This window comes from Microtus pennsylvanicus, chromosome 15, assembly GCF_037038515.1.
Source record: "Microtus pennsylvanicus isolate mMicPen1 chromosome 15, mMicPen1.hap1, whole genome shotgun sequence".
NCBI lineage: Eukaryota > Metazoa > Chordata > Mammalia > Rodentia > Cricetidae > Microtus > Microtus pennsylvanicus.
The window spans coordinates 14,538,157-14,562,339 of NC_134593.1; the positions used below are offsets into that span (position 1 = coordinate 14,538,157).

Genomic DNA, 24,183 nt, shown 5'->3' on the forward strand with positions numbered 1-24,183 from the left:
GGTAGTCAAACAAGCAAGATTTTGCAGGAGCGCACTTGGCATTCAGCAGATGGCTCCAGGCAACGGCCCATGCTTTCAGCTGTTTCTCCAGGTCATTCTGTTCCCGGGAGCGAGTGAAGTCATGCACCAGGCTGTCCAAGCAGCGCTTTAAGCAAATCACTAAATGAATCAATAAATCATTGTCTCAGAATTGACCTTTTCTACCTTAGTCTGCTTCCAAATAAGGACCAGGCTGCCTAAGGAAGTCACATTAAACTAAGACTGGTCAAATAATCAAACCTGAAAACATGAAGAGGGTGGAGATTCCAGGAGGCAGGGAGAACCTATGAAAGGCTCTGAGGTAGGAAGGAGGTAGCCGGAATCGTCAAACCGAAGACTGACCAGCCAGAGGGAAGTGAAGAAGGGGAGCAAAAGGCGACAGCTAGGAAGGAACAGGTAGAGCAGGGCCGGCCACTTCAAGGATAAGATGTAGGCTTTCTTTACGGGCAATGAGAAGCTGCTGCAGGTTTGTCCTTGGTGACACGGCTGGGATCACATTTGTCCATGAAAAGATCTATTCTGAACTTTTGTTTGTGCAAAAGCGGACTCAAAGGTGGAGCTGGAGCGCAGACACGTCTGAGCAGAGTTTGCAGATATTGAAAGCTGGTGCCGACACCAAAGTCCAGTGGTGTGTGGAGAGGCAGCTTCCGGTGGTGGACACTAATCCGGGACCATCCCGCCCTCTGCTGGATCACATTATGTCTGACTGCAAGGGACTCTGCGTATGAACGGGTAGCCTCTAATCTACCTGTCCCCACTTGGATGGATACAAACAGCTTAGTGGGACAGACTTTCAGGGGGAGTGAGAGAAAGGGCTAGAGAGAGGGGAAACTGAATTATGTTGCCGTTGCAACCAATGTAATCCATAGGCGTAGGCGCTGAGGAGCTGCAACGGTCCTGTAAAGTTAGCTTGAATTGAGGGAAGGAGGTGAGCTTCTGTATTCTTCCAAGGACCAGTCACTAGACACAACGCCCCAGGAGGGGGCATTGCATTTGCCAGCACGGCCCCCTTTGGTCTTGGAGCATGTTTACGTATTCTCGGAGCATGTTTACGTATGTACAGCAGGTCCCTTTATCTTCAGCTCCCCTTCGCCACGGGGCTTAAGAGGCACAGCAGGACCTTTTTAGCCCGGTTCACCTGCCCTGATTTTAACTACCTGTGGCCAAACATGCTCCAAAATATTAAGTTTGTTTTGGGGATGGTTTGTGCAATTGTTTTTGAGGCAGAGTCTCACTCCGTACCCCAGGCTGGCCTCCGAATTACGGTAATCTCTCCACCGCGGTTCCTGAGTACCAGGATTGCAGGTGTGAGCCATCCTCAGAAAATGCATAACTTTATAATGTATCGTTCATCTTTGAAGTGTCCCCCTGGGTCCGTGTATTGACGGATAGGCTTTGAGGAATGATTGAATTCTGAAGGTTCTGATCTAATCAACAGATTGCTGTCTTTGACAGACTCATAATCTGATAGCATTATTGGAAGGTTGTGAAAAGTGGGAGACGGAACGTCATTGGAAGAAGTATGTCACTAGGGCTGTGTCCTCAGAGATCTATCTTGCCCTGATAGTGCCTGTCTTCTTGCTTTCTTACTCTGTGCTTCCTATGAGGTGAGCAGCTTTCCTTTCCTGTGCTCCTGTCACCATGGCGACCTCTCTCTAAGGACCCAGAGACAACAGGGTTGGCCATGATGGACGAAAACCTCTGAGCCACTGTACTGCCCCACCCCCACCACCTTGTTTACTTCAGCTCTTTTACAGCCATAGGAAAAGTAGCTAACAAGAATGCCATTCTTGGTGCCGTGATAAAATATCAGACCTTCTTGCCCTGTTCCACCCAGGAAATGAGCCATCCCTGCTGCACAGCACCCTCCAGTGAAAAGTCGGTTGGAGTGGTTGTTAGCAGATAGGCTGTGCTGGTATCATATTGCTTGTGTTCATTCAGGCATTATTTTACTTACTAATTGCCACGAAGTTCAAGAGTGATGGCAATGGCAAACAATTTTCCTTCGGACATATCATCAGATCAATGGTAACCTAACCCTATGTCATATTTTCTCTCATCGGGTAGGCATTGGATCATCTCACGTCATAGAAAGAATGGTAAAATGAGGCTCTTAAGGCCAGGCATGGGTGGCGCACGCCTTTAATCCCAGCACTAGGAAGGCAGAGGCAGACGGATCTCTGTAAACTTGAGACCAGCCTTGTCTACATAGTGAGTTCCAGGCCAGCCAGTGGTGCCTAGCAAGACCCTGACTCAAGAAAAAAGACTGTATATATGCACAACGTCCATCATAGTATGCTGTCATAATTAATCTCTTAGTATTCTATTTGTTGGTTTGTTTCTTTTTTAATTAATTTATTTATTATGTATACAATGTTCTGTCTGTGTGTATGCCTGCAGGCCAGAAGAGGGCACCAGATCTCATTACAGATGGTTGTGAGCCACCATGTGGTTGCTGGGAATTGAACTCAGGACCTCTGGAAGAGCAGGCAATGCTCTTAACCGCTGAGCCATCTCTCCAGCCCCTGTTTGTTTGTTTGTTTCTTGAAACAGGATCTCTCTACATAGCCCTGGCTGTCCTGGAACTCACTCTGTAGATCAGCCTGACCTAGAACGTGCAGCTACCAGCCTGCCTCTGCCTCCCAAGTGCTAGAAACTAAGGCACGCACCACTATGACTGGCTCGCTTTCATTATTTTTTAACCTGTTTATCTCTGTAGGTGTATGTAGCGTATATATGCACATGCTCATGTATATACAGGTACATACCCACATATGTGCACACGTGGGGGTCAGAGGTCAATGTTAGATGTTTTGCTCTATTGTTTGCCTTATAGACAAGGTCTCTCACTGAACCTGGAACTCACAAATTCAGCTCGACTGACTGTACAATGAGCTCCAGAGAGCCTCTGTCTTTGTCTCTCCAAATCAGAGTCATGAACACATAGACCAGCACTTTTTTAAACGTGTGTGTGTACGTGTGTGCGTGAGTGTGTGCGTGAGTGTGTGTGTGTGCGTGAATGTGTGCGTGAGTGTGTGCGTGAGTGTGTGTGTGTCCATGTGTATGTGCGTGTGTGTGTGCATGTGTGTGTGCGCGTGTGTGTGTGCATGTGTGTGTGCGTGTGTGTGTGCGTGTGTGTGTGTGTGTGTGCACGTGTGTGTGTGCATGCACCCACGTGTTCACATGTGGAGTCTAGGGGTCAGCATAGGCATCTTCCTCTGTTGCTCTCCACCTTAATTTTTGAGAAAGGGTCTCTCACTGTACCTGGAGTTCATAAATTAACAAGACTGACTGGTCAGTGGACCTGAGATCTTCCTCTCTCTGCCTCTCAGGACTGGATTGAAGATGTCTGCCACCAAACCCAGCTTTTTATCTGGGTCCTGGGGATCCAAATTCAGTTCCTCATGTTTGCTTGGAACTTTACCATCATCCCAGTCTCATCACTTTATTATCAATCACTAACTATGAGTATTTATAGATTAAATTTTATCATAGAAATGTATGTGTAAGAAAAATGAAGATGCCATATGAAACTTGAGTATTAAGTCTGTTGTTTCTCTCTCTCTCTCTCTCTCTCTCTCTCTCTCTCTCTCTCTCTCTCATTTAGTTTTTCAAGACAGGTTTTCTCTGTGTAGTCCTGGCTGTCCTGGAACTCATTCTGTAGACCAGGCTGGCTTCGACTCACAGAGATCCGCCTGCCTCTACGTACAGAGTGCTGGGGTTAAAGATATGTGCCACCATGCCCAGAGCCACTGTTGCTTTTTCAAGTATCTAACGTGGATTTGGGGTTAGTGTCTTTCTCAGATAAGTTGGAACCATTCTCAACACTAACCAATCTGTGAGACATCCAAGGGATAAATCAAGATTGTCCCCAACCTGTCAGAATGGCTAAAATAAAAAACACCAATGATAGCCTTTGCTGGAGAGGTTGTGGAGAAAGGGGTACACTCATCCATTGCTGGTGGGAATGCAAACTTGTGCAACCACTCTGGAAAGCAGTGTGGCGGTTTCTCAGGAAATTCAGGATCAACCTACCCCTGGACCCAGCCATACCACTCTTGGGAATATACCCAAGAGATGCCCTATCATGCAGCAAAAGTATATGCTTAACTATGTTCATAGCAGCACTGTTGTAATAGCCAGAACCTGGAAACAACCGAGATGCCCTTCAATGGAAGAATGGATGAAGAAAGTGTGGAATATATACATATTAGAGTACTACTCAGCAGTAAAAACCAATGACTTCTTGAATTTTGCATACAAATGGATGGATCACTATCCTGAGTGAGGTAAGCCAGACCCAAAAAGGAACATGGGATGTACTCACTCATATTTGGTTTCTAGCCATAAATAAAGGACATTGAGCCTATAATTCGTGATCCTAGAGAAGTATATAAGAAGGTGAACCCAAAGAAAAACATATAGGCATCCTCCTGAATATTAACCTTCATCAGGCGATGAAAGGAGACAGAGACAGAGACCCACATTGGAGCACCAGACTGAAATCTCAAGGTCCAAATCAGGAGCAGATGGAGAGAGAACACGAGCAAGGAACTCAGAACCATGAAGGGTGCACCCACACACTGAGACAATGGGGATGTTCTATCGGGAACTCACCAAGGCCAGCTGGCCTGGGTCTGAAAAAGCATGGGATAAAACCGGACTTGCTGAACATAGCGGACAATGAGGAATACTGAGAACTCAAGAACAATGGCAATGGGTTCTTGATCCTACTGCACGTACTGGCTTTGTGGGAGCCTAGGCAGTTTGGATGCTCACCTTACTAGACCTGGATGGAGGTGGGTAGTCCTTGGACTTCCCACAGGGCAGGGAACCCTGATTGCTCTTTGGGCTGATGAGGGAGAGGGACTTGATTGGGGGAGGGGGAGGGAAATGGGAGGCGGTGGTGGGAGGAGGCAGAAATCTTTAATTAATTAATTAATTAAAAAAAGAATATTGTCCCCAAGAAGAAGGAAAAAAACACACAGTGAGAGAACACGGCAAGGCTAGTCACGCCCTGCCCCCTGGTGGTGCTGTTTGGACAAAAGGCCGTCTAAGTGGAGCAGGCCAGGATTGGGGAGCAGCTGAACAAGAATGAAACAAGCAACAGTAATGCAGGAAAATCCTCCAGCGTGCCTTTGTTTTGTCTCCCTGAAGCTGGTAAAGAAATGGTAGGAAAGAATTGAAGAAATGCAGGGCTTACTAGGTGTGGTGCTACATGCTTTTAATTCCAGCACTCAGGAGGCAAAGCTTACCTATTCTACACAACAAACCCAGACCAACCAGGGCCGTGTAGTGGAAACTGTCCCCAAATAAAAAGCAACAAAGAATGAGGGAGCATCCATTCCTTCACTCAATCATCATTCTCCGAGTGATTTTTGTGAGAGGACAGTGGGAATGGACAGATAAAATCGAGACTTGACTTACTTAGATTTTTCTCTCTACAAAGCAGAGAAAGGACAGGCAAGAAGGGAGGTGAAGGTGATAACTAGAGACAGCCAGGGGCCAGACTAGGAATTTAAAGCCTATGCCTAGTCTAAGAGTCTTAGGAGTCCTCTTTTTCCCTTATTTGTTTTTTTTAATTCATGAATTTTATGTGTGTTGGTACTTTGTCTACTTGTACATCTGCTCACCAGAAGAAGGCATCAGACAGTTGTAAGCTGCCATGTGGGTGCTGGAAATTGAACTCGGGACCTTCAGAAGAGCAGTGAGTGCCCTTAACCACTGAGCCATCTCTCCAACCCCCCACCATTTGATTTTTGAGATAGCTAACCATAAACTGAGGAAATAGTATATTATAGGATCGCATTGACGAAAAAAGCCTTGGTAATTAGAGTCGGAAAGACCTAGAGCCAAGTTCCATCTCTCCCGACAACCAGATGTGAGACCTTGAGCAACTGACTTAACCTTCAGTGTCTACATCTGTGAAGACAAAGTTATTGTGGGCTGAATGAGACTTGCACACGGAGCACAGAACCAACACCCACACCATCGATGTCAATTCTTTCTCTTAACTCTCCAAAGTGAAGCTATACACACAAAAGACACTCGGGCTGTTGAAAAGCACGGCACCAGGAAGTACCTGGAAAGCTATCACATAAAGCCAGGTGAAAGGTAAACCCTACACTAAAGTGTGGTAAAGTCAGATTTAAGAGCAAACTGGGTAGAACAATCCCTCCAGGTCCCATGGTCGCTGTCTCAGCAAATGGTACCATCATCTAGCAAGTTGCCCTAGAGAGCTCCAAAATCAGGCTACAGCATTTTTCCCTAATTTTCCATAGCTAATTAGACACCAGAACCAGCTCTAGCAGAGGGGATATTGTTGACATGAGTGACCCCTTCATTTACCTCAACTATGAGGTCTACATGTCCTAGTATACCCGTGGTACAGTACAGGATGAGAATGGGAAATTTGTCTTTAATCTTCAGGAAGTTAGATCCTGCCAACATCCAGTAGGTTGATGCTGGTGCCAAGTATGTCATGGAGCCTTCACTATGTCCTCACTATGATGAAGAAGAGTGTGGCCCACTTGAAGGATGGAGCCACAGTGGTCACCACCTCTGCTCTTTATGTTGATGCCTCCCTGTTTGGGATGGATGTGAACCATGAGAGGTACAACAACTCAAGCTTGACAGCAAGGCCTCCTGTACCACACACCGCTCAGCAGCCCCCAGTCCCAAGCCAAGGTCACCCATGCAAACAGTTCAGCATCAGCAAGGGACTTATTACCACAGTTCATGCTACCACTGTAACCCAGAAGTCCTTGGTTGCCCCCCAGCCCCAGGAAACTGTGGTGTAATGACCATGAGGTTACCCAAAGTATCATTCCCACATTGCTGGTGCTTCTAAAGCTATGGGCAAAGATCACCCCAGAACTAAACATGCCCTCTGTGTTCCTACTCCCTCCGTGCATGCCGGATCTGAAAACTGCCGTTTTAGAGACACCAAGAAGATGGTGGCACACACCTTTAATTCCAGCACTTGGGAGGCAGAAGCAGGTGAATCTCTGTGCGTTCAAGGCCAGCTTGGTCTACAGAGTGAGTTCTGGGATAGCTGGGACTATAGAGAGAGATCCTGTCTCAAAAATACATACATACATACATACATACTTACTTACATACACTAGAAGGTGTATTATGAAGCAGACATTGGAGGACCCCCTAAAGGACATCCTGGGCTTATCTGGGGACGAGGCTGTTTCCCTAGTCCTGAAAGAGCTCACCAATTTTATGGTGTTAGAGAAAACTCCCTTGATAAGAAGCAAGACAAAGACAACAGTTGTTTGCTTTCGTTTTTTATTTGCGGACTGAGACCTTGGAATTGGGACCCAGAAAAAGAAACGCCTAAAGCTAGGAGTGCCCTGAAAAGGAAAAGCCAGTCCCTGAGATTTTAGACATCGGGGCTCCCATTTCTGGTCTCATTCCTCATCCTTAGCTTGTCTGACATTCGGTGTCTCTTGGTTGCTATCTCTAAGGAGCAACAGCCTTCAAAGTTACATCAGTAGCCCTACAGCGTGGCGGGTCGTGGGGCGGAGCGTCGGAGTGGGCGGGACCCAAGGTGAACTCAAGTCTCCAATGGGGAGAGTTAAGCTTGAGGGTATGATGACTGTGAGGCGGAGGCTTCACAGAGCTCACGGAGCTGATTCCTGGAGCCCCGGCCAGTGAGCCGGCCCACAGGCGAGAAAACCAGCTAGGTTCCGCCCCGGTGCCTGCCCGCCTCCTTTTTAAGCGCCTCCCGCCCAACCTCAGCTCCCTCTGGCTTTGCCACGCTCCTTCCTACCCCGCCTTCCTTGTCTCCCCCGACTGCTCTGGTTCCTGTGGCCACCCCGCAGCGCCAGCCCAGGTGCCATGGCTGCTATGTACCTCCCCAGCCTGCGGTGAGTGACCCACAACCCTGGGCCCACTCCGTGCTCCACTAGCGGAGCTCCCTCCGCTTGTTTCCCATCCTAGGAAGAGACTGGCAGGGCGGCTGTTTACTAATCGGGGTCTGACGGTGGTGCCCCAGCCCCCATCCTCAGCCACGCGCTCTCCCAGCCTCTGTGCTCTCTTACCCCTCCCTGTCCGCTTGTGCTGTCTTCTATCTGCCACTCTCAACCTCCTCCCCCTTCTCCTTTGCCTTCGCGAGCCCTGTCTCTGCAAATCCTTTACTTACCAGATGTAATTCTTTCTGACTGGGGCTTCCAGTCCACCCCTCAGTGCTGTGCGGAGCCATAAGGCCCTGAGGCCAAAGGGCTTGAGCCTTTGGGAGCCCAAGCTCCGAGCTCCCTAAAGAAGGTAGAAGGTAAACATCATTCGCTGCCTCCCGAGAATGGAGCCTGGCATGAAGCCCAGAGGAGCCTCGGGGATCTGGGGACTAGGGAGGGAGGGAGGGAAGGAAGGAAGATGGGAGAAGGGAGACAAATTGCTTTCTTTTTAACTTGGCTGACATCTTCCCATAGCCGATCCTGGGTGCCAAGCTTGTCCTGGCAGGCCGCTCTGCCTACATGCAACCAGGTCTCTCCCGTGTGTCCCCTTCTCCAGGGTCTTTGACACTGAGTCTAAACTGACTCCTTATCTTTCCCACGCAGGTTTTATGTGGTCAGTTCATGTGTGCTATGAAAGATAGTGAGCCGTCCCTCCTAGAGGCATGCAGAAGGATGGGGGTGTTGGGGGAGCCAGATTCCAAGGGAGAGAAGCGTTCAAGACTGGGCCTTTAAAATTAATTCCTTGGGGAAACGTTCCAGGCATGAAGCTGTATTGAAGCCCTGTTTTGCTGTGCGCCTAGGGCCGCACTAAGTGTGCTGCCTTTTTTGTCTTCTGGAAAACAAACCACCCAGGCCCAAACCCCCACATCCAAGACCTTCGTTTTCTTCCTTCCCAGGCATCTAGCCTGTGATCTGTCCTCTAGTGTTCTGACCTACCACCAACCCCTAGAGCTCAGTAGGCAGTGGCTTCTAAGGCGAGCCAGGGAGTGCATAGGCAGGCTCAAGCCATCGTGGTCTGCTGTGGGTTTCTGGCAGGTGAGGCCTCGCCTGTGAGAAAGGTTCTCTTGGCCTTTACTGTCTTGGGTCCAGACCAATCACAGCAGACCCTATTATCACCCAGGAGCCTAACAGAACAGACAATACAGAGACACTGCTCTTCTGAGGATCTAGGTACGGACTCCTGGCAATGGCATTGGTTATTCTTAATCCGCCTTTCACTTAGTTAAAAAATACCTAACTAGCCAATCATTGTCGACCCAGGTGAACAAATGCACTGCCTGAACCCCCAGCATCCCTTGTCTTCATGTAAGAATCCTAATCTAAAACCCAGGCATTGGAAGAGGGCTCTACCATCACACAAACTACGCCCTTTGGTGAGGCATCTACACCAAGGAAAAAGATAAAAATAACTGCCATTTTAACATAAAAACTGTGACTGAAAAGAACATTGGTGAGGTTTTTAAAAATAGCCTTATGAAGCTCTCATCTGGGCAGTTCCTTGACTCTTGGGCCACAAGGCACCTGCTTTTTTCCTAATCCTACAGCGGACAAAGTAAAACAGGGCACGAGCTACACTTGCGGTATCGGCACGTACACTCCCACAGCCAGATGTGTGCTTGGATGCTTACTTGACCAGCTCCCCTTCCCTGACCAGGAGACACATACCTCATAAAGGCCACAAACGTAGCTAGTCTGAACTCCTTCCACATACCGACCATAACCTGGTCTTCGTGGTGCCTGCTAACCAGATATGCCTTAGAACTTTCCCAAGGCACGAGCTTCCTGTCCTCCCTCCCCAGTAGCTATCTTCCATGATAGCCATCGGATGGTTGCCTCTCTGTTTGGGCTCTTCTAGGCTTAGCTTGCATGGGCTGAGGCCCTGGCGCTGGTCACCATGCCGTAACATCCAAACTCTGCGGGTACTCAGTGGAGACCTGGGCCAGCTGCCTGCTGGAGTCCGGGACTTCGTGGCACGCAGTGCCCGTCTGTGCCAACCAGAGAGCATTCACATTTGTGATGGGTCTGAGGCTGAGAACACTGCCACACTGGCCCTGCTGGAACAGCAGGGGCTTATCCGGAAGCTCCCCAAGTATGAGAACTGGTAAGTATTGAAACCAACAGCCCCCCACCCAAAACAGGCAGCTGCTTAGACTGAAGTGTCTTGGGTTAACCAAGACAAAGATATTTCTGGACAATATCAGTGGAACGAAACAGAATGGGAGCTTGAGGGGAAATCAACTAGGAAGTGATTGTTTTCACATTAAATAAAAAAGTTGATATGAATTTACGAATTGGAGCTCTTGCTTTTTCGGGGAGTGGGGGACCAACTGCCCCCCCCCCATGAACCCATTTATGAAACATACTCTGTCAGGGGTAGAGGTTTCAAGACTGGGCCTTGCAGAAACCACCTCTTAATAAGACAAACCTAAAGGGGCTAAAATGTAGTTGGATAAGAAAACAAAAGGCAAACAGACCTAGAGTCAAAGTTGGACTTAAAAAATGAGTCTGGCTAGGCTTAGTGGCACACGCCTTTAATCTGAGCATTTAAAGGCAGAGGCAAGCGGATCTCTGTGAGTCTGAGGCCAGCCTGGTCTGCAGAGTGAGTTCCAGGACAGCTAGAGCTGTATGGTGAAACCGTCTTGAGAGAAACATAAGCAACGAAAGTGGCTCTGAAGGTAAGTGAAGTCTACCAGCCACCATCTCCTGGCAATCCTCTCTCCCCAGCTGGCTGGCTCGCACAGACCCCAAGGATGTGGCGCGGGTAGAAAGCAAGACGGTGATTGTAACCCCTTCGCAGAGGGACACAGTGCCCCTCCTGGCTGATGGGGCCCGTGGGCAGCTGGGCAACTGGATGTCCCCAGATGAGTTCCAGCGAGCTGTGGATGAGAGATTTCCAGGATGCATGCAGGGTAACAAGTCAGGGGCACAGGAGCAGGGGCACTGAAGGTTTGACTGGGAATCATCATCCCAGTGACACCTTCCTCCACAGGCCGCACCATGTATGTGCTCCCGTTCAGCATGGGTCCCGTGGGCTCCCCGCTGTCCCGCATTGGAGTGCAGCTCACTGACTCAGCTTATGTGGTGGCAAGCATGCGTATTATGACCCGCCTGGGAACACCTGTGCTTCAGGCCCTGGGAAATGGTGACTTCATCAAGTGTCTGCATTCAGTAGGCCAGCCCCTGACTGGGCATGGTGAGTACCTACCTTATCTAGAGTAGGACACTGAGACCTTCCTGTACTCAGAGGGAGCCCCAAATCTTACCCACCCACAGAGAAATTGTGGATGTGAATGATTACTCCCCAAAGCCCAGAGAAGCATTCTGGACTGGAGTAACACTGTTTCAAGAACAGTTTGCACAAGATTCAGAAGTCAGTCTCCATGTCTGACAGAGGCACAGAGCTGATGGGTACTGGAAAAGGGGGCTTAGCGACCCCTGGGCACTGCCAATGTTTTCAAGTGTCTCTTGGGTCAATCCTTGATTCCACCAGTCCCTGACACCCTGGTTTCTGATGCCACTACCAGCAGCACTATGACCCCATTGTCTCCAGGGGATCCTGTGAGCCCGTGGCCATGCAATCCGGAAAAAACCCTGATTGGCCACGTGCCAGACCAGCGGGAGATCGTCTCCTTCGGCAGCGGCTATGGTGGTAACTCCTTGCTGGGCAAGAAGTGCTTTGCCCTGCGCATCGCCTCTCGCCTGGCCAGGGATGAGGGCTGGCTGGCAGAGCATATGCTGGTGAGGGCCTGGTGAGGAACTGAGCAGCTGTGGAGGAGGGGGTGGTTGGGGAAGCCTTGGCAATCTGCCTCAACCTTGCTCCTTCCTGCCAGGTGCCAGAATGGTGAGCCTGAAAGCCTGGCTGAACACTGCTACCCTTGCCCTGGTGGCAGGGCAGGACACTGGCTTAGTGAATATCCAATAGTCCATCCCCCGCTTCCTAGCCCATTACCAGCTAGCTGTCCTTATCCATAGAGACTACGCCCTGACTTTGGGTGACTTCCTTCTGTTCCCTCTGTCTCCAACACAGATTTTGGGGATCACCAACCCTGCAGGGAAAAAGCGCTATGTGGCAGCTGCTTTCCCCAGTGCCTGTGGCAAAACCAATCTGGCTATGATGCAGCCTGCATTGCCAGGCTGGAAAGTAGAGTGTGTGGGGGATGACATCGCCTGGATGAGGTTTGACAGTGAAGGTGAGGGAGCCTTTTCCTAAACAGCCCATATGGCCCCCTGCCCCAGTTAGTCTAGCAGCCCCAGAAACAAAGCCTTTCTCGATCAGTCAGATCTAGAGCCCCTTCCCCCGCCCCCCCAAATAAAGGGACAGAGAAGGCCCTCCTTCGGCCTCACATCTCAGCTTTTCCTAAGGCTCTTTCCTTGTTTCACTTCTGGCAGGTCAGCTCCGGGCCATCAACCCTGAGAATGGCTTCTTTGGGGTGGCCCCTGGTACATCTGCTACCACCAATCCCAATGCAATGGCCACAATCCAGAGTAACACTCTTTTCACCAATGTGGCCGAGACCAGTGACGGCGGTGTGTACTGGGAAGGCATTGACCAGCCTCTTCCACCTGGCGTCACTGTGACCTCCTGGCTGGGAAAGCCCTGGAAACCTGGTACGTGGGGTGAGGAGGTTGTGACAAAGGCCCCAGGGCTCAGCACTTTTTCTTTTTTCTTTTTTTCTTTTTAATGTGAATGTGTGCTTTGCTGGCAAGTGTCAGCGTATCGTATGTATGCAGTGAACAGGGCATCAGATCCCCTGGAACTAGGATTACAGGAGGTCGTGAGCCACCATGTAGGCGTTGGGAATCGAACCTGTATCCTCTTGAAAAAGCAACCAGTCCCCAAACCATAGCAACTTTAGTGATGGAAAACCCTCTAAAACCCTAGCTTTTTGTAGTTTCCAGCACCAGGCAAGATCTCAGTTTACATCTCTGATGCCATTAATCATGGTTTGGGGATCTGAGTAATAACCTAACTTCCCTTAAGTTTTGCACAGTTTTTCCAACCAACTGAATGAGTTTTATCATAGTACTCACCTGTTAAGATTATGAGAGACTTAAATAACACCTAAAAGGAGCTTAACATACTGTCAAATACATAGCGCTTGTCAATAGAAAATATAAGCCAGAGTTGCGGGGGAAGAACTATTTGGAAAGTTATAAAAAGAATTGGGCTGGTAACATTTGACCTATTTGGAAAGAAGAAAGCCTGTCCTTTGACACTTGGCTCTGGCATTTCCCTGCTGATGCCAGTGTCTGAAGTTACCCTCCCCTTCCCATCCCTCACTATACTGCAATCCTTCGACGTGAACTCAGGTTAGCACGTTACGCTTTCTTGGAGGCTGATTTCCTGACCCTGTCATTTCCTGGGTGCCTTAAAGACCCATCCCTCCCCAAGCTTTGCACTCTAACAATCGGCCTTCTGAGGTTATGGGAAAAGAACACAGAAGAAGAAGGGCTTGTGGTCTCTGAAGGCCGAACTTGAGTTTTCCAGACGGCCTAGCAGTTAACCTCCTTGTTTGATCAGCCTTTATTTTCTCTTAACACCATCATTAAGTCCCCCTCAGTCTCTCCGCCCAGCTGAGAAATCCACAGACGATAATCTTCCCTACAGGCTAGTTGCCCAACCCTTTCATCAACTCTGAATCCACTGATAGAACTAGACAGCCACATGCCCATCTTTAGTTCCTGTACCAGGGCCCTAGGCTGGGAGGTGACAGGGACAGTCTTGTTGGCCCATGGCTCCCTCACCCCTCCTTCCAGTCTGGTCGTCATCTTCCAATGGAGAAGGCACTGTGCCTGTTCAGCCTCCCCAGTGGTGCTCACACATATGCCACTGACTTGTTCCAACTTCTCTCCAATACACCTGAAGGTGTCAAATGCTCTGGGCTCCTCAGGTTATGTCCCTGACCGAGTTCATGCCCTAATCTACCACTGTCACGGTCTAGGCAGGCCAAGAGAAATAACCAGTTCCATCAATTACTAGGCTAGTGTGATGACTTGGCATGTTAAAGTGCCAGGTCTGATGACCTGAGATAGAGTCCCAGGACCCTCGTGGAGGAAGAAGACAGAACAAGTTGTCCTCTGATTTCCACAATGCATGCCATAGCAATCCCTAACCCCCATCACAATCAACAAATAAGTAAATGTGTAATAAAGGAATTCTTGTTTGCATTTTGATAGCTTTGGAAGATTTTCTTCCTTCATTTGTTAATGCAAAGCCAATTGCTTGAAATATTGACCTAACATTCTCAGCTTTTGCTTTAGGCTTAAAAAAAATTAGTTTGGGAACTGATAATCCTGCAAATAAAGTTACTGGGAAGAAAATTATTTCTATAGTATTATTATTAAAATTATTATTATGACGACATGCCAATATCTAACTATTCCCTTAAGTCTTGATCAATGCCAAGTGCCCAAAGTGCCCTGTCATCAGATTTCCTCTCCACTATTGTTGAGCAGCACCATTATTGATTGATAATCAGCCTGATCTTTGTGGGAAGATGTCCTGGGCTCCTTCCCCCTCCTTCTTTACCACACAAGATTATAAGTAGGTGATGAAACCAAAAGAAATCTTGCAAGGGCTGGAGACGGAGCTCACTGATAGAGGACTGGCCTAGTCAGGCTTAACTGACCCTGGGTTAAGCCTCAGCATCATGAAAATGTGTCATTGCTCATGTATGTATGAGTGTGTTAAGAGTGAACATGACCTTGGAAGATGGTCTTTGCGTTTCCTCTGCCAGGTGACAAAGAACCCTGTGCACATCCCAATTCACGTTTTTGTGTCCCGGCTCGCCAGTGTCCCATCATGGACCCAGCCTGGGAGGCACCAGAGGGTGTCCCCATTGATGCCATCATCTTTGGAGGCCGCAGGCCCAAAGGTAAGCAGCAGGTGGGCTCTGAGCCTTTGTAGTAGAAGGTGCAGCTCTGCAGTCAAGCTCCAGCCTTCCTGTATTTGAAACTACGGGACCTCTGGCTGCTGCTGTTCATCACCTTTTCCCATGGTGAATGCAAAATCCGTGGGAGGCATGGGTCTGAAAGTGGACGAGAAGGGTTGCCTCTAAGCCTGTTCATTGGTGTTTTAGGGGTACCTCTGGTGTATGAAGCCTTCAACTGGCGTCATGGGGTGTTTGTAGGCAGCTCCATGCGCTCAGAGTCCACTGCAGCTGCTGAACACAAAGGTGAGTTTACACCTTCCATTGTCTCCTGTCACTGCTCCCATGTAGGTCCCAGCTCTATCCTATCCCTTCCTCCTCCCTCCCGTTGTTTCTCTTCACTTTCCCTAAAGATATTTCAGAACTGTCAGATTTTACCCTGCCTCTGCCAGCAGGACACAGGGCTCCCTTCCCTTCCCTAGACAGGAAGAGGATTCCTTACCTACCCTCCTTCCTGTCCTAGGAAAGATCATTATGCATGATCCCTTTGCCATGCGGCCTTTTTTTGGCTATAACTTTGGACACTACCTCCAACACTGGCTGAGCATGGAGGGACACAAAGGAGCCCGGCTGCCTCGTATCTTCCACGTCAACTGGTTCCGGAGAGATGAAGCGGGCCGCTTCCTGTGGCCAGGTTTTGGGGAGAACGCTCGTGTGCTAGATTGGATCTGCAGACGGTTAGATGGGGAAGACAGTGCCCAAGAGACTCCCATCGGGCTGGTGCCAAAGGAAGGAGCCCTGAATCTCAGTGGCCTCAAAGCAATAGACAACATTCAGCTGTTCTCCATCCCCAAGGACTTCTGGGAACAGGAGGTTCGCGATATTAGGAGCTACCTGACCGAGCAAGTCAACCAGGATCTGCCTAAGGAGGTGTTGTCGGAGCTCGAGGCTCTGGAGGGGCGTGTGCGAAGAATGTGACCTGAGTCTCTAAGCTAGCAAGAGCACAACACCCCCATCTGGGTAGGGAATTCCCAGGCTCATAGAAAACATGGACGGTTTGATATTAAATGTGTGAGTGTTGGAAGGCCAGGCCACAGACCTTCTCCCTTGTCTGCTAAGATTCACAGTTATCTTACACGTCTGTGCCGTTTTCACTTCCCATTTGTCTCCGTAGGCTTCCTTCTACTGTCAGTCTCGATACTGGCTCACATAGTAAGAACTTGTAGAAGGAGGCAGATTCTTCTGAAGAATGTAGCCTGGTATGGTGATATACACCTTTAATCCTAGAGGCAGCCCGACCTAGGGGAGTTTGAGACCAGTCTGCTTGGTCTACATAGTAAGTGCCAGGCCAGCTGGAGCTACATGGTAAAGATCAATTAAAGAAAAAAAAGAAGAAGAAAAAGAAAAAGAAAGAAAAAGGGAGGCCACAGCAGGCTGCTCAGTGTCTAGCGTTAGGGTTCTTTGTCCCATGCAAACATGCATGTCTGCAGAAGTTTCATTCTGCAGTGACAGCTCCATTGCTGGTTCTTCTGCTGGTTTCCCCCACCTGACTTGAACCAGGAACCATACTATCTTTTTTTTTTTCACTTGGGACAAGGTCTCATGAAGCCCAGGCTGGATTCAAACTCACCTTGCAGCTAAAGATAACCCTGTCCTCCTGATCCTCCTCTCTCCCTCCTGGCAAGCCTGCCACCATCTGTATGCTAGGCGCTGTTCTAAGAGCCTTATGAAAGCCCCATTTTACAGCTCAAAAGCGAGAGTTGGATTGAGCAAAATGGCATGTCTTAAAATCCTGGCACTTGAAGGACCCTATCACCAAGGCAAGAGAATTGTGTACACAGTGACCCTGTCTACACAGAAAATCACAGACCAAAGATCATCCAGAGAACAGCCCCACACCTTTGTGCGTACGGGTGTTGAAGTTCAGAGGGGAACATGTTGGAAGGGGTCTGGGGAAAATTGGAAAGGGGAAGTGGACTTGATCAAAAGACATATACACATGAAATTCTCAAATAATAATAAATAATAAAATATGAGAAAAAACCTTCAAACAAAATGGGATTCCTGGAAAACCCCGCAGAAGAAATAACTAGATGAAGGAAGAAATAGTGAGTGTTCTCCAAGAAAACGCCAGAACGCTAGTCAAGGAAGAGAGGTCAGGGCGGCTACACAACAGAACGCAGCAGTGGAGTACACGACACAAAAGCACAGCCGGGGAAGGCTGATCAGGTCCTGAGCTATAGCGGAAGTAAGGTCTAACATTCTGCTCCGCTGCACTTTAAGACGGCTAAGGATAACAATACCAAAAAGGAGCTGAAGGGCCGGGTATGGTGGCACAGGCCTTTAATCCCAGCACTCAGGAGGCAGAGGCAGAAGAATCTTAGAGTTCAAGGTCAGCCTGGTCTATAGAGCAAGTTCCAGGACAGCCAGAGACCCTGTCCCAGAAATACAAAATAAGAAAAAAGCAAAAAAGAATTGAAGGATTTTGAGTGGTTTCTGTTTTTTGCCACAAAGAAATGGTCGAGGGGAGTTCATCCTAATTTGAACATTACATAGTGCACCCATGCATCTGAGCATCCCACGATACCTCATAAATGTGCACAATATTACAGTCCGATCCTCACCTTCATCATTAGCAGGGGGTGAAAACAATGCCTTCCGCACACAGTGGCTCTGTCCCTTCATCTGTAGAGTGGGAATGTGTCTCTACCGTACAGTGCTGGGTAACTGAGTCAGTGGAGGAAAGCACTTAATGAGCAGTGACTATTGGCTGTCAGCTCCTCTCCACTCTGCAGTGATAAGAGCTGGCCCTAATTATGGAGCTGACTCTGCATTGAAGAGGAAAGAGGAGCTAGGCGGTGGTGGCACACGCCTATAATCCCAGAAGAGGCAGGCAGAGCTCTGTGAGTTCGGGGCCAGTCTGGTCTACAAGAGCTAGTTCCAGGACAGCCAGGGCTGTTACACAGAGAAACCCTGTCTTGAAAAACCGAAAGAAAAAAAAAATCAGTGAAAAGAAAATTTAGGAGGAAAAGAAACCTTTCTATGTAGCCAAGAATAAGCTTGAATAGGAGGTCCTCCTGCCTCCTGCCTCCTATCTCTAGAGACAAGCACATACCACCAAACCAGGATGATGCGCTGGCAATAAATAGCACCCAAAGCCTTGTGTGATAGGCAAATGCTCTACCAACTTGGCTACATTCCCCCAGACAAAGGCCTTTCAAAAGAATAGTCAGTTAGTTAAAACAGCACACACAATGAATTTAAACACTGCACTAAATAAAGTATATTTACTAATGCTCATATCCTCCCACCTTCGCTTATAGAAACTTGGCTGAGTCATTTTAACAGGGTGCTGGCAGTCCCTGCCTATTTCTCTGCTGATAAGGGTTGCTGTACAAACATCCTGTATATTTTATGCTCCAGCCCTGAAATCAACCAGCCCTCTAAGAAACTGGAGTCTTTCAGTAGGAAACAATATGAAAAACCTACAAGATCCCAAACATGGTAGCACACACTTGTAACCTCAGACAAGGACAATGGAGATTTTGAGGCCAGCCTAACAATATAACCATGACATGGTTCCCAGGCTGACCTCAAATTTCCTGCATACTGGGATTACGGGAACCAGCCACCACACCCAACTTTGACTTGTCCCAGAAAACAGACAACAGGGCCGGCAAGACTGCTCGGTGGGTGAAGATGCCTGCTGCCAAGTCAGACGACCTGAGTTCAGTGTGAGAACCAACTCTCTTTTCCACATTCACAAGCCCACACACATCACAAACACACACACACAGGTGCACATGAATAAAACTGGCAAAAATAGAAATAAAACATAACCTGTGCACTCTGTGTTTGTGAATCTGTCATTCTTTTTAGACCTTTCCAGTGATAAGGATAAAACACCTGTGATAAAAACAATGACAAGGCAGCCTATACAAGAATTTATTTGGGCTTCCAGTTTCAGAAGGATAAGAGTCCATGATAGTGGGAGGGGGAGTCTGGAAAGATGGCTCAGAGAGCAAGTGTACTCGATGCTCTTGCAGAGGACCCAGATTCAAGTCCCATGGTTCACAATCATCCATAACTCAATTTCTCAAGATCCTATTGTCATTTGATCTCAGTGGACGTGAAGAATTACATGCTGTATATACATATATGCAGACAAAATACTCAGACATAAAATTAAATACATACTTTTTTTTTTTTTGGTTTTTCGAGACAGGGTTTCTCTGTGGTTTTGGAGCCTGTCCTGGAACTAGCTCTTGTAGACCAGGCTGGTCTCGAACTCACAGAGATCCACCTGCCTCTGCCTCCCAAGTGCTGGGATTAAAGGCGTGCGCCACCACCGCCCGGCTAATACATACATTTTTAGCCTGATGGTAGTAGTGGAGGCATTGGCGGTAGTGCATGTCCTTAATCGCAGCACTCAGGAGACAGCTGACAGATGGATCCCTAAATTCAAGGTCAACAAGGTCTACAGAGTGAATTACAGGACAGCCAGAGCTACATAATGAGACCGTCTTGAAAAAACAAAATAATTAAAAAAAAAAGTCCATGTTGGTGGCAGAGTAGAGGCATGGTAGTTGGAGCAAGAAGCTGAGAGTTCACATCTTGACTAGAAAGCAGGAAGCAGACCCTTAAGGAAATGTTCAACATCCTTAGTCATCAGAGAAATCAAATCAAAACAACACCTGTAAGAATGGCCAAGATCAGAAACACTGATGACAACCCCTTTGGATGTCAGTGTGGCTATTTCTCAGGAAATTAGGAAACAACCTTCCTCAAGACCCAATAATACCACTTTTGGGTATATATCCAAAAGATGCTCAATCGTGCCATAAGGACATGTGCTCAACTATGTTCATAGCAGCATTGTTTGTCATAGCCAGAACCTGGAAACAACCTAAATGCTCCTCGATCGAAGAATGGATAAGGAAATGTGGTACATTTACACAATGGAGTACTACACAGCAGGAAAAAAATAACGACATCTTGAATTTTGCAGGAAAATGGATGGAACTAGAAAACATTATTTTGAGTGAGGTAACCCAGACCCAGAAAGACAATTATCACAGGTGGTTTTTAAACATAAAGAAAAGAAAGCCAGCCTAAAAACTACAATCCCAGAGAACTTAAACAACAATGAGGACACTAAGAGAGACTTACATAGATCTAATCTACGTGGGAAGTAAAAAGTAGAAAAAGACAAGATCTCCTGAGTAAATTGGGAGCAGGGGGACCTTAGGGGAGGGGGAGGGGAGAGCAGGGAGGTGAGCAGAGAAAAATGTAGAGCTCAATCAAAATCAATAAAAAGAAAAAGAAACAGGACCAACACATCAACAATCAATGATGCTAATGATTACTGCCATCAGTATTGATAAGAGGGAGCTTGACTTAAAAGTATCTTACAGTACTCTGAGATCTACACTTTTGTTTACAGTGGACTTCACTGAGTTTCCATTTTGATGCTGTAGATGAACAGATCAAGTCTCAGAGAAACAGGGGAGTTAAATAGATTCAATTATTACCAAGTCAGCATCACTCTGACTCATGCAGTAACAGAACAACTATAGAGCTTTATGAAACCTATTACACAGTTTTGCATTTCAGCTTAATCCTTGTTTTATTGTTGTGCCAACATGACTTTCTACTCCTTAAGCTTTATGGCTAGTCAAGAATTAAGTCTGAATTAAATACAAAATTAATTTTTAAAAAAAAGACTTCTACAGAAAAAAAAAAAAGAGAGAAAGCAGGAAGGAGAGATTGGGAATTAGGGACGGCACGAGCTTTGAAACTTCAAAATTTTGAAATCTCAGAACCAGCACCCAGTGACTCACCTCCTCCAACAAGGCTATACCTTCTAAATGTACCCAAACAGTTTCACCAAGTATTCACATAACAGAGACTACAGTGGGACATTTATCATTCAAACTACCACAACACTTCATAATTTTATATTACTGCTCAAAATCAGGGTTGCTAGCTCATCAGGTGGTGCACACCTGTAACTGAAGCCCCTGGAAGGATGAGGATGGAGGGATGAAAGTACAGGGCCACCTTGGGCTATCCTCAATAAGACCTTGTCTCAAATTCAAAAGCAAAAAAAGAGAACTAGAGATGTAGTTGAGTTGTAGAACACTTACCTATGTTGGAGCCTAGAGTCCAATTCACCGAGGAGGAGTCACCCCAAGAGACCATCTCTCACACCACAACTGATGTAAAGGCATGAGAATTTTATTTAATTCTGTCATGCCTGGGTCTTTCAGCATTAGAGAGGCCAGAAAGACCCCGAATGGCTGGTATAGGCTAATTTTAAAGGAAAAAGCCACAGAAGGAAGGGGGGGTGCCTGGGGGTTGTTCTTTAACTATTATGATTGGCTTATTCAAAAGGGTTATTACCAAAAATTGGCTGGAGAGCAACTGCAAGATCAGATGAGGTAAGGGAGAACATCTGAGGGTCAATTTGTCCCTTTCCCAGGGACTGAGTCAAAACATCAAGTAGTACGTGCATGTGTAGTTGTTAACTGAGTCAACACCTAAGGGTTATCTTGCCCCTAAGTACTCAGGGATATGATGGAAAGTTCCCAGGGGGGAGGGAAAAGCATTACTGCTAAGATTGAGAGGGCTCAGAATTGTCCTCAGAATTGTCTTAAAGTGCATGTGCAAAGCCCTGTGTTCAAACCCCAGAACCAAACACACATTAAAATAGCATTACAGGTTTTACTTCTATAAAACAAAACACAGAGAGTTTTTTTTCTAGTTATATAGCTAGTCGGCCTACATACATATCTATGTATATATGTGTAATAACTGGAGTTACAGATGGTTGTGAGCTGCCATGTGGGTGCTAGGATCAAACTTGGGTCCTCTAAAAGAACAGCCAGGGCTCTTAACTACTGAGCCAGCTTGACTAGCCATTACCCCCAAAAACTTAGTTCTTAAGGACCTAAGATGACTGAGGATGTAACCCAATTAGTAGAATGCTTCCCTAGCATGCATGAAGCTCCAGGTTCAATCTAAACTCTATATAAAACTGGTTATGGCCAGGCAGTGGTGACTCATGCCTTTAATCCCAGCACTCAGCAGGCAGAGGCAAAATCCCAGCATTCTAGAGGCAGAGGCAGGTGGATCTTTTTGAGTTCATGAGCAGCCTGGTCTACATAGTGAGTTCCAGGACAGGACTGTTTCACAGAGAAACACTGTCTCTGGGAGAAAAAAAGAAAAAGAGAGGGAGGGAGGGAGGGAGGGAGGGAGGGAGGGAGGGAGGGAGGGAGGGAGGGAGAGAGAAAGAGAGAGAGAGAGAGAGAGAGAGAGAGAGAGAGGAAAAAGAAAAAAAAAAACCTTTAAGCCAGTTATCAGTGGCACTCGCCTTTAATCCCAGCACTCAGGGGAGGCAGAGGCAAACGGATCTCTGTGAGTTTGAGACCAGCCTGGTTTCAGAATGAGTTCCAGGACAGGATCCAAAGCTACACAGAGAAACCCTGTCTCAAAAAGAAAAGAAAGAAAACAAAGGTTATAGTGGTACCCACTTATAGTTCCCAAGTTCCCAGGACTACAAGTGTGTCTACATGAGTCAGGGAGATTAATCAAGTTCAGAGTTATCCTCAGCTATATGACGAGTTCCAGATCAGCCTAGGCTACTTGACATCCTGTCTTTAAAAAAAAAAAAAAAAAAAAAAAAAGATCCAAGACATGAGAGTATTAGAATTCTATCCAATTACTCTCTAATAAACACATTTTAAAGTCCCTGGATAAAGTAGCCCATCTCCCCTTCTGAACTGGTCTCAGCCCAGACGTACTCATCCTGCAGAGCTCACTCTGAGACCAGAGAGGCAGCGCGTGGCCATCCCCAATGTGAAAACTTGCTGGCCTTTCCTCCACAGACCAGGTCGCCCTCTAGTGGGGCTGCTCAAGCACAAAAAGAAAAACCCAACAAAACAAACTGGCCAAACCTGGTGGAACGGGAAGTTAATCAACTGATATTTACTTAGTAATTAGTGGACTTGGTCTTAACCGGAAGAAGAAAACCTCTCTGTGGACTAAAGTGACTGAGCGTTGCTGGGGAAACCAGAAGCTGCTCAAATTCAAAGCACTTTACAAACTTACCATGCACTGCAAGGCCAAGAACATGTCAAAATGGCCCTTTTGTGTGGGGGTGTTACCACCCCCTGCCATATATATATATGAATGAACATTTCCGTTTCTGGTTAGCTTTTGGTGCTTATGGCTCGGACCCTAATTTTTAGCCTTTTATTTTAAGTTTAAGCATTAACAAGATAAAACATAACATTAAACATTATGTAAAAATCTATCCCAATCCAAACTATCTTGGAGATTTGTTAGGCCCACTCCACATGGTCACCTGTAATCAAGATGGCGGTGAAATTATGTGGCATCTTTTTTTTTAATTGGTGACCTCTCTCATCTTCTTAGCACTTACAGATTTTGCTTAGACCTAGTCATAGTGCAACTCAGTCAATAAATTTTCAACAGGGGCACCTGAATTCAGATCCCCAGCACCCACCTAGAAAACCCAGCAATGCTCAGGTCCCAGGTCTGAAACCCTAGGGCTAAGGAAGCAGAAAGAAGAGCTCCTGTGGCGTGCTGGCGAGCAAACCAATCAGCCAGCTCCAGGTCAGTGATAGGTCCTGGCTCAAAAGGAAAGTTGGTTAAAAAAATGTTTAGGCCTGCTGGTGGTGGTGGTGGTGGCACTCACCTTTAACTCAGCACTCGGGAGGCAGAGGCAGGTGGATGCCTCTAAGTTCAAGGCCAGCCTGGTCTACATTGTTAGTTCCAGGGCAGCTAGGGCTGTTACACAAAGAAACCCTGTCTTGAACGCCCCCCCCCAAAAAAAAACAAACAACAAAAACCTTTTAAAGACATAAAAGTAGAAATAAAAGTAGACAGGGGTGTGTAGGGGAATATCAGAGGGAGGGGGAGCAGTTCAAGTGACTGTGATCAGCATACATTGCACACGTGTATGAATCTGTCACAAAAAAAAGATATTCTAAAATAAGTAAATTGGAAATTTTATGGAGGAAGACACCGGACATCCATTTCAGGCCTCTGTGCACATCCACCAGAACACACCTGAACACACAAGCACACCACACCTACACCCAGACTCATGCACACACACACACACACACACACACACACACACAGAAAGGCAGTAAGGAACTATTTTACAGACCCCATTTCTGGACCTTAGGTGTTATAGTCTCTTACTCATGCTTTGTTCATGTCTTACCTTCGTTACGATATACAAGAGCCTGTCCATTTTACTATTTAAACACGTAGCTTGATTT

General features: G+C 47.2%; 1 protein-coding gene across 2 annotated transcripts; it reads left to right on the plus strand.

Moving 5' to 3' along the window:
• The first annotated feature begins 7,696 nt into the window (after positions 1-7,696).
• Pck2 (phosphoenolpyruvate carboxykinase 2, mitochondrial) lies at positions 7,697-15,962 on the plus strand. Of its 2 annotated transcripts, none has more exons than XM_075949224.1 (10): positions 7,697-7,916; positions 9,859-10,104; positions 10,728-10,912; positions 10,993-11,196; positions 11,554-11,741; positions 12,031-12,193; positions 12,393-12,611; positions 14,741-14,878; positions 15,083-15,178; positions 15,396-15,962. In XM_075949224.1, the coding sequence occupies exons 1-10, from the start codon at positions 7,888-7,890 to the stop codon at positions 15,848-15,850; spliced, it is 1,923 nt and encodes a 640-aa protein (XP_075805339.1). In that variant the 5' UTR covers positions 7,697-7,887; the 3' UTR covers positions 15,851-15,962. The 2 variants fall into 2 exon arrangements, with proteins under 2 accessions (XP_075805339.1, XP_075805340.1); XM_075949225.1 differs by having other exon boundaries at positions 7,703-8,320.
• The last annotated feature ends 8,221 nt before the right edge of the window (positions 15,963-24,183 follow it).

Excerpts from the sequence above, each read along its gene's own strand:
- Pck2 (XM_075949224.1), top strand. The coding sequence starts at position 7,888 with ATGGCTGCTATGTACCTCCCCAGCCTGCG. Across the intron at positions 10,913-10,992 it reads ATTTCCAGGATGCATGCAGG|GCCGCACCATGTATGTGCTC; the intron begins GTAACAAGTCAG and ends CTTCCTCCACAG. Across the intron at positions 12,612-14,740 it reads GGGAAAGCCCTGGAAACCTG|GTGACAAAGAACCCTGTGCA; the intron begins GTACGTGGGGTG and ends TTCCTCTGCCAG.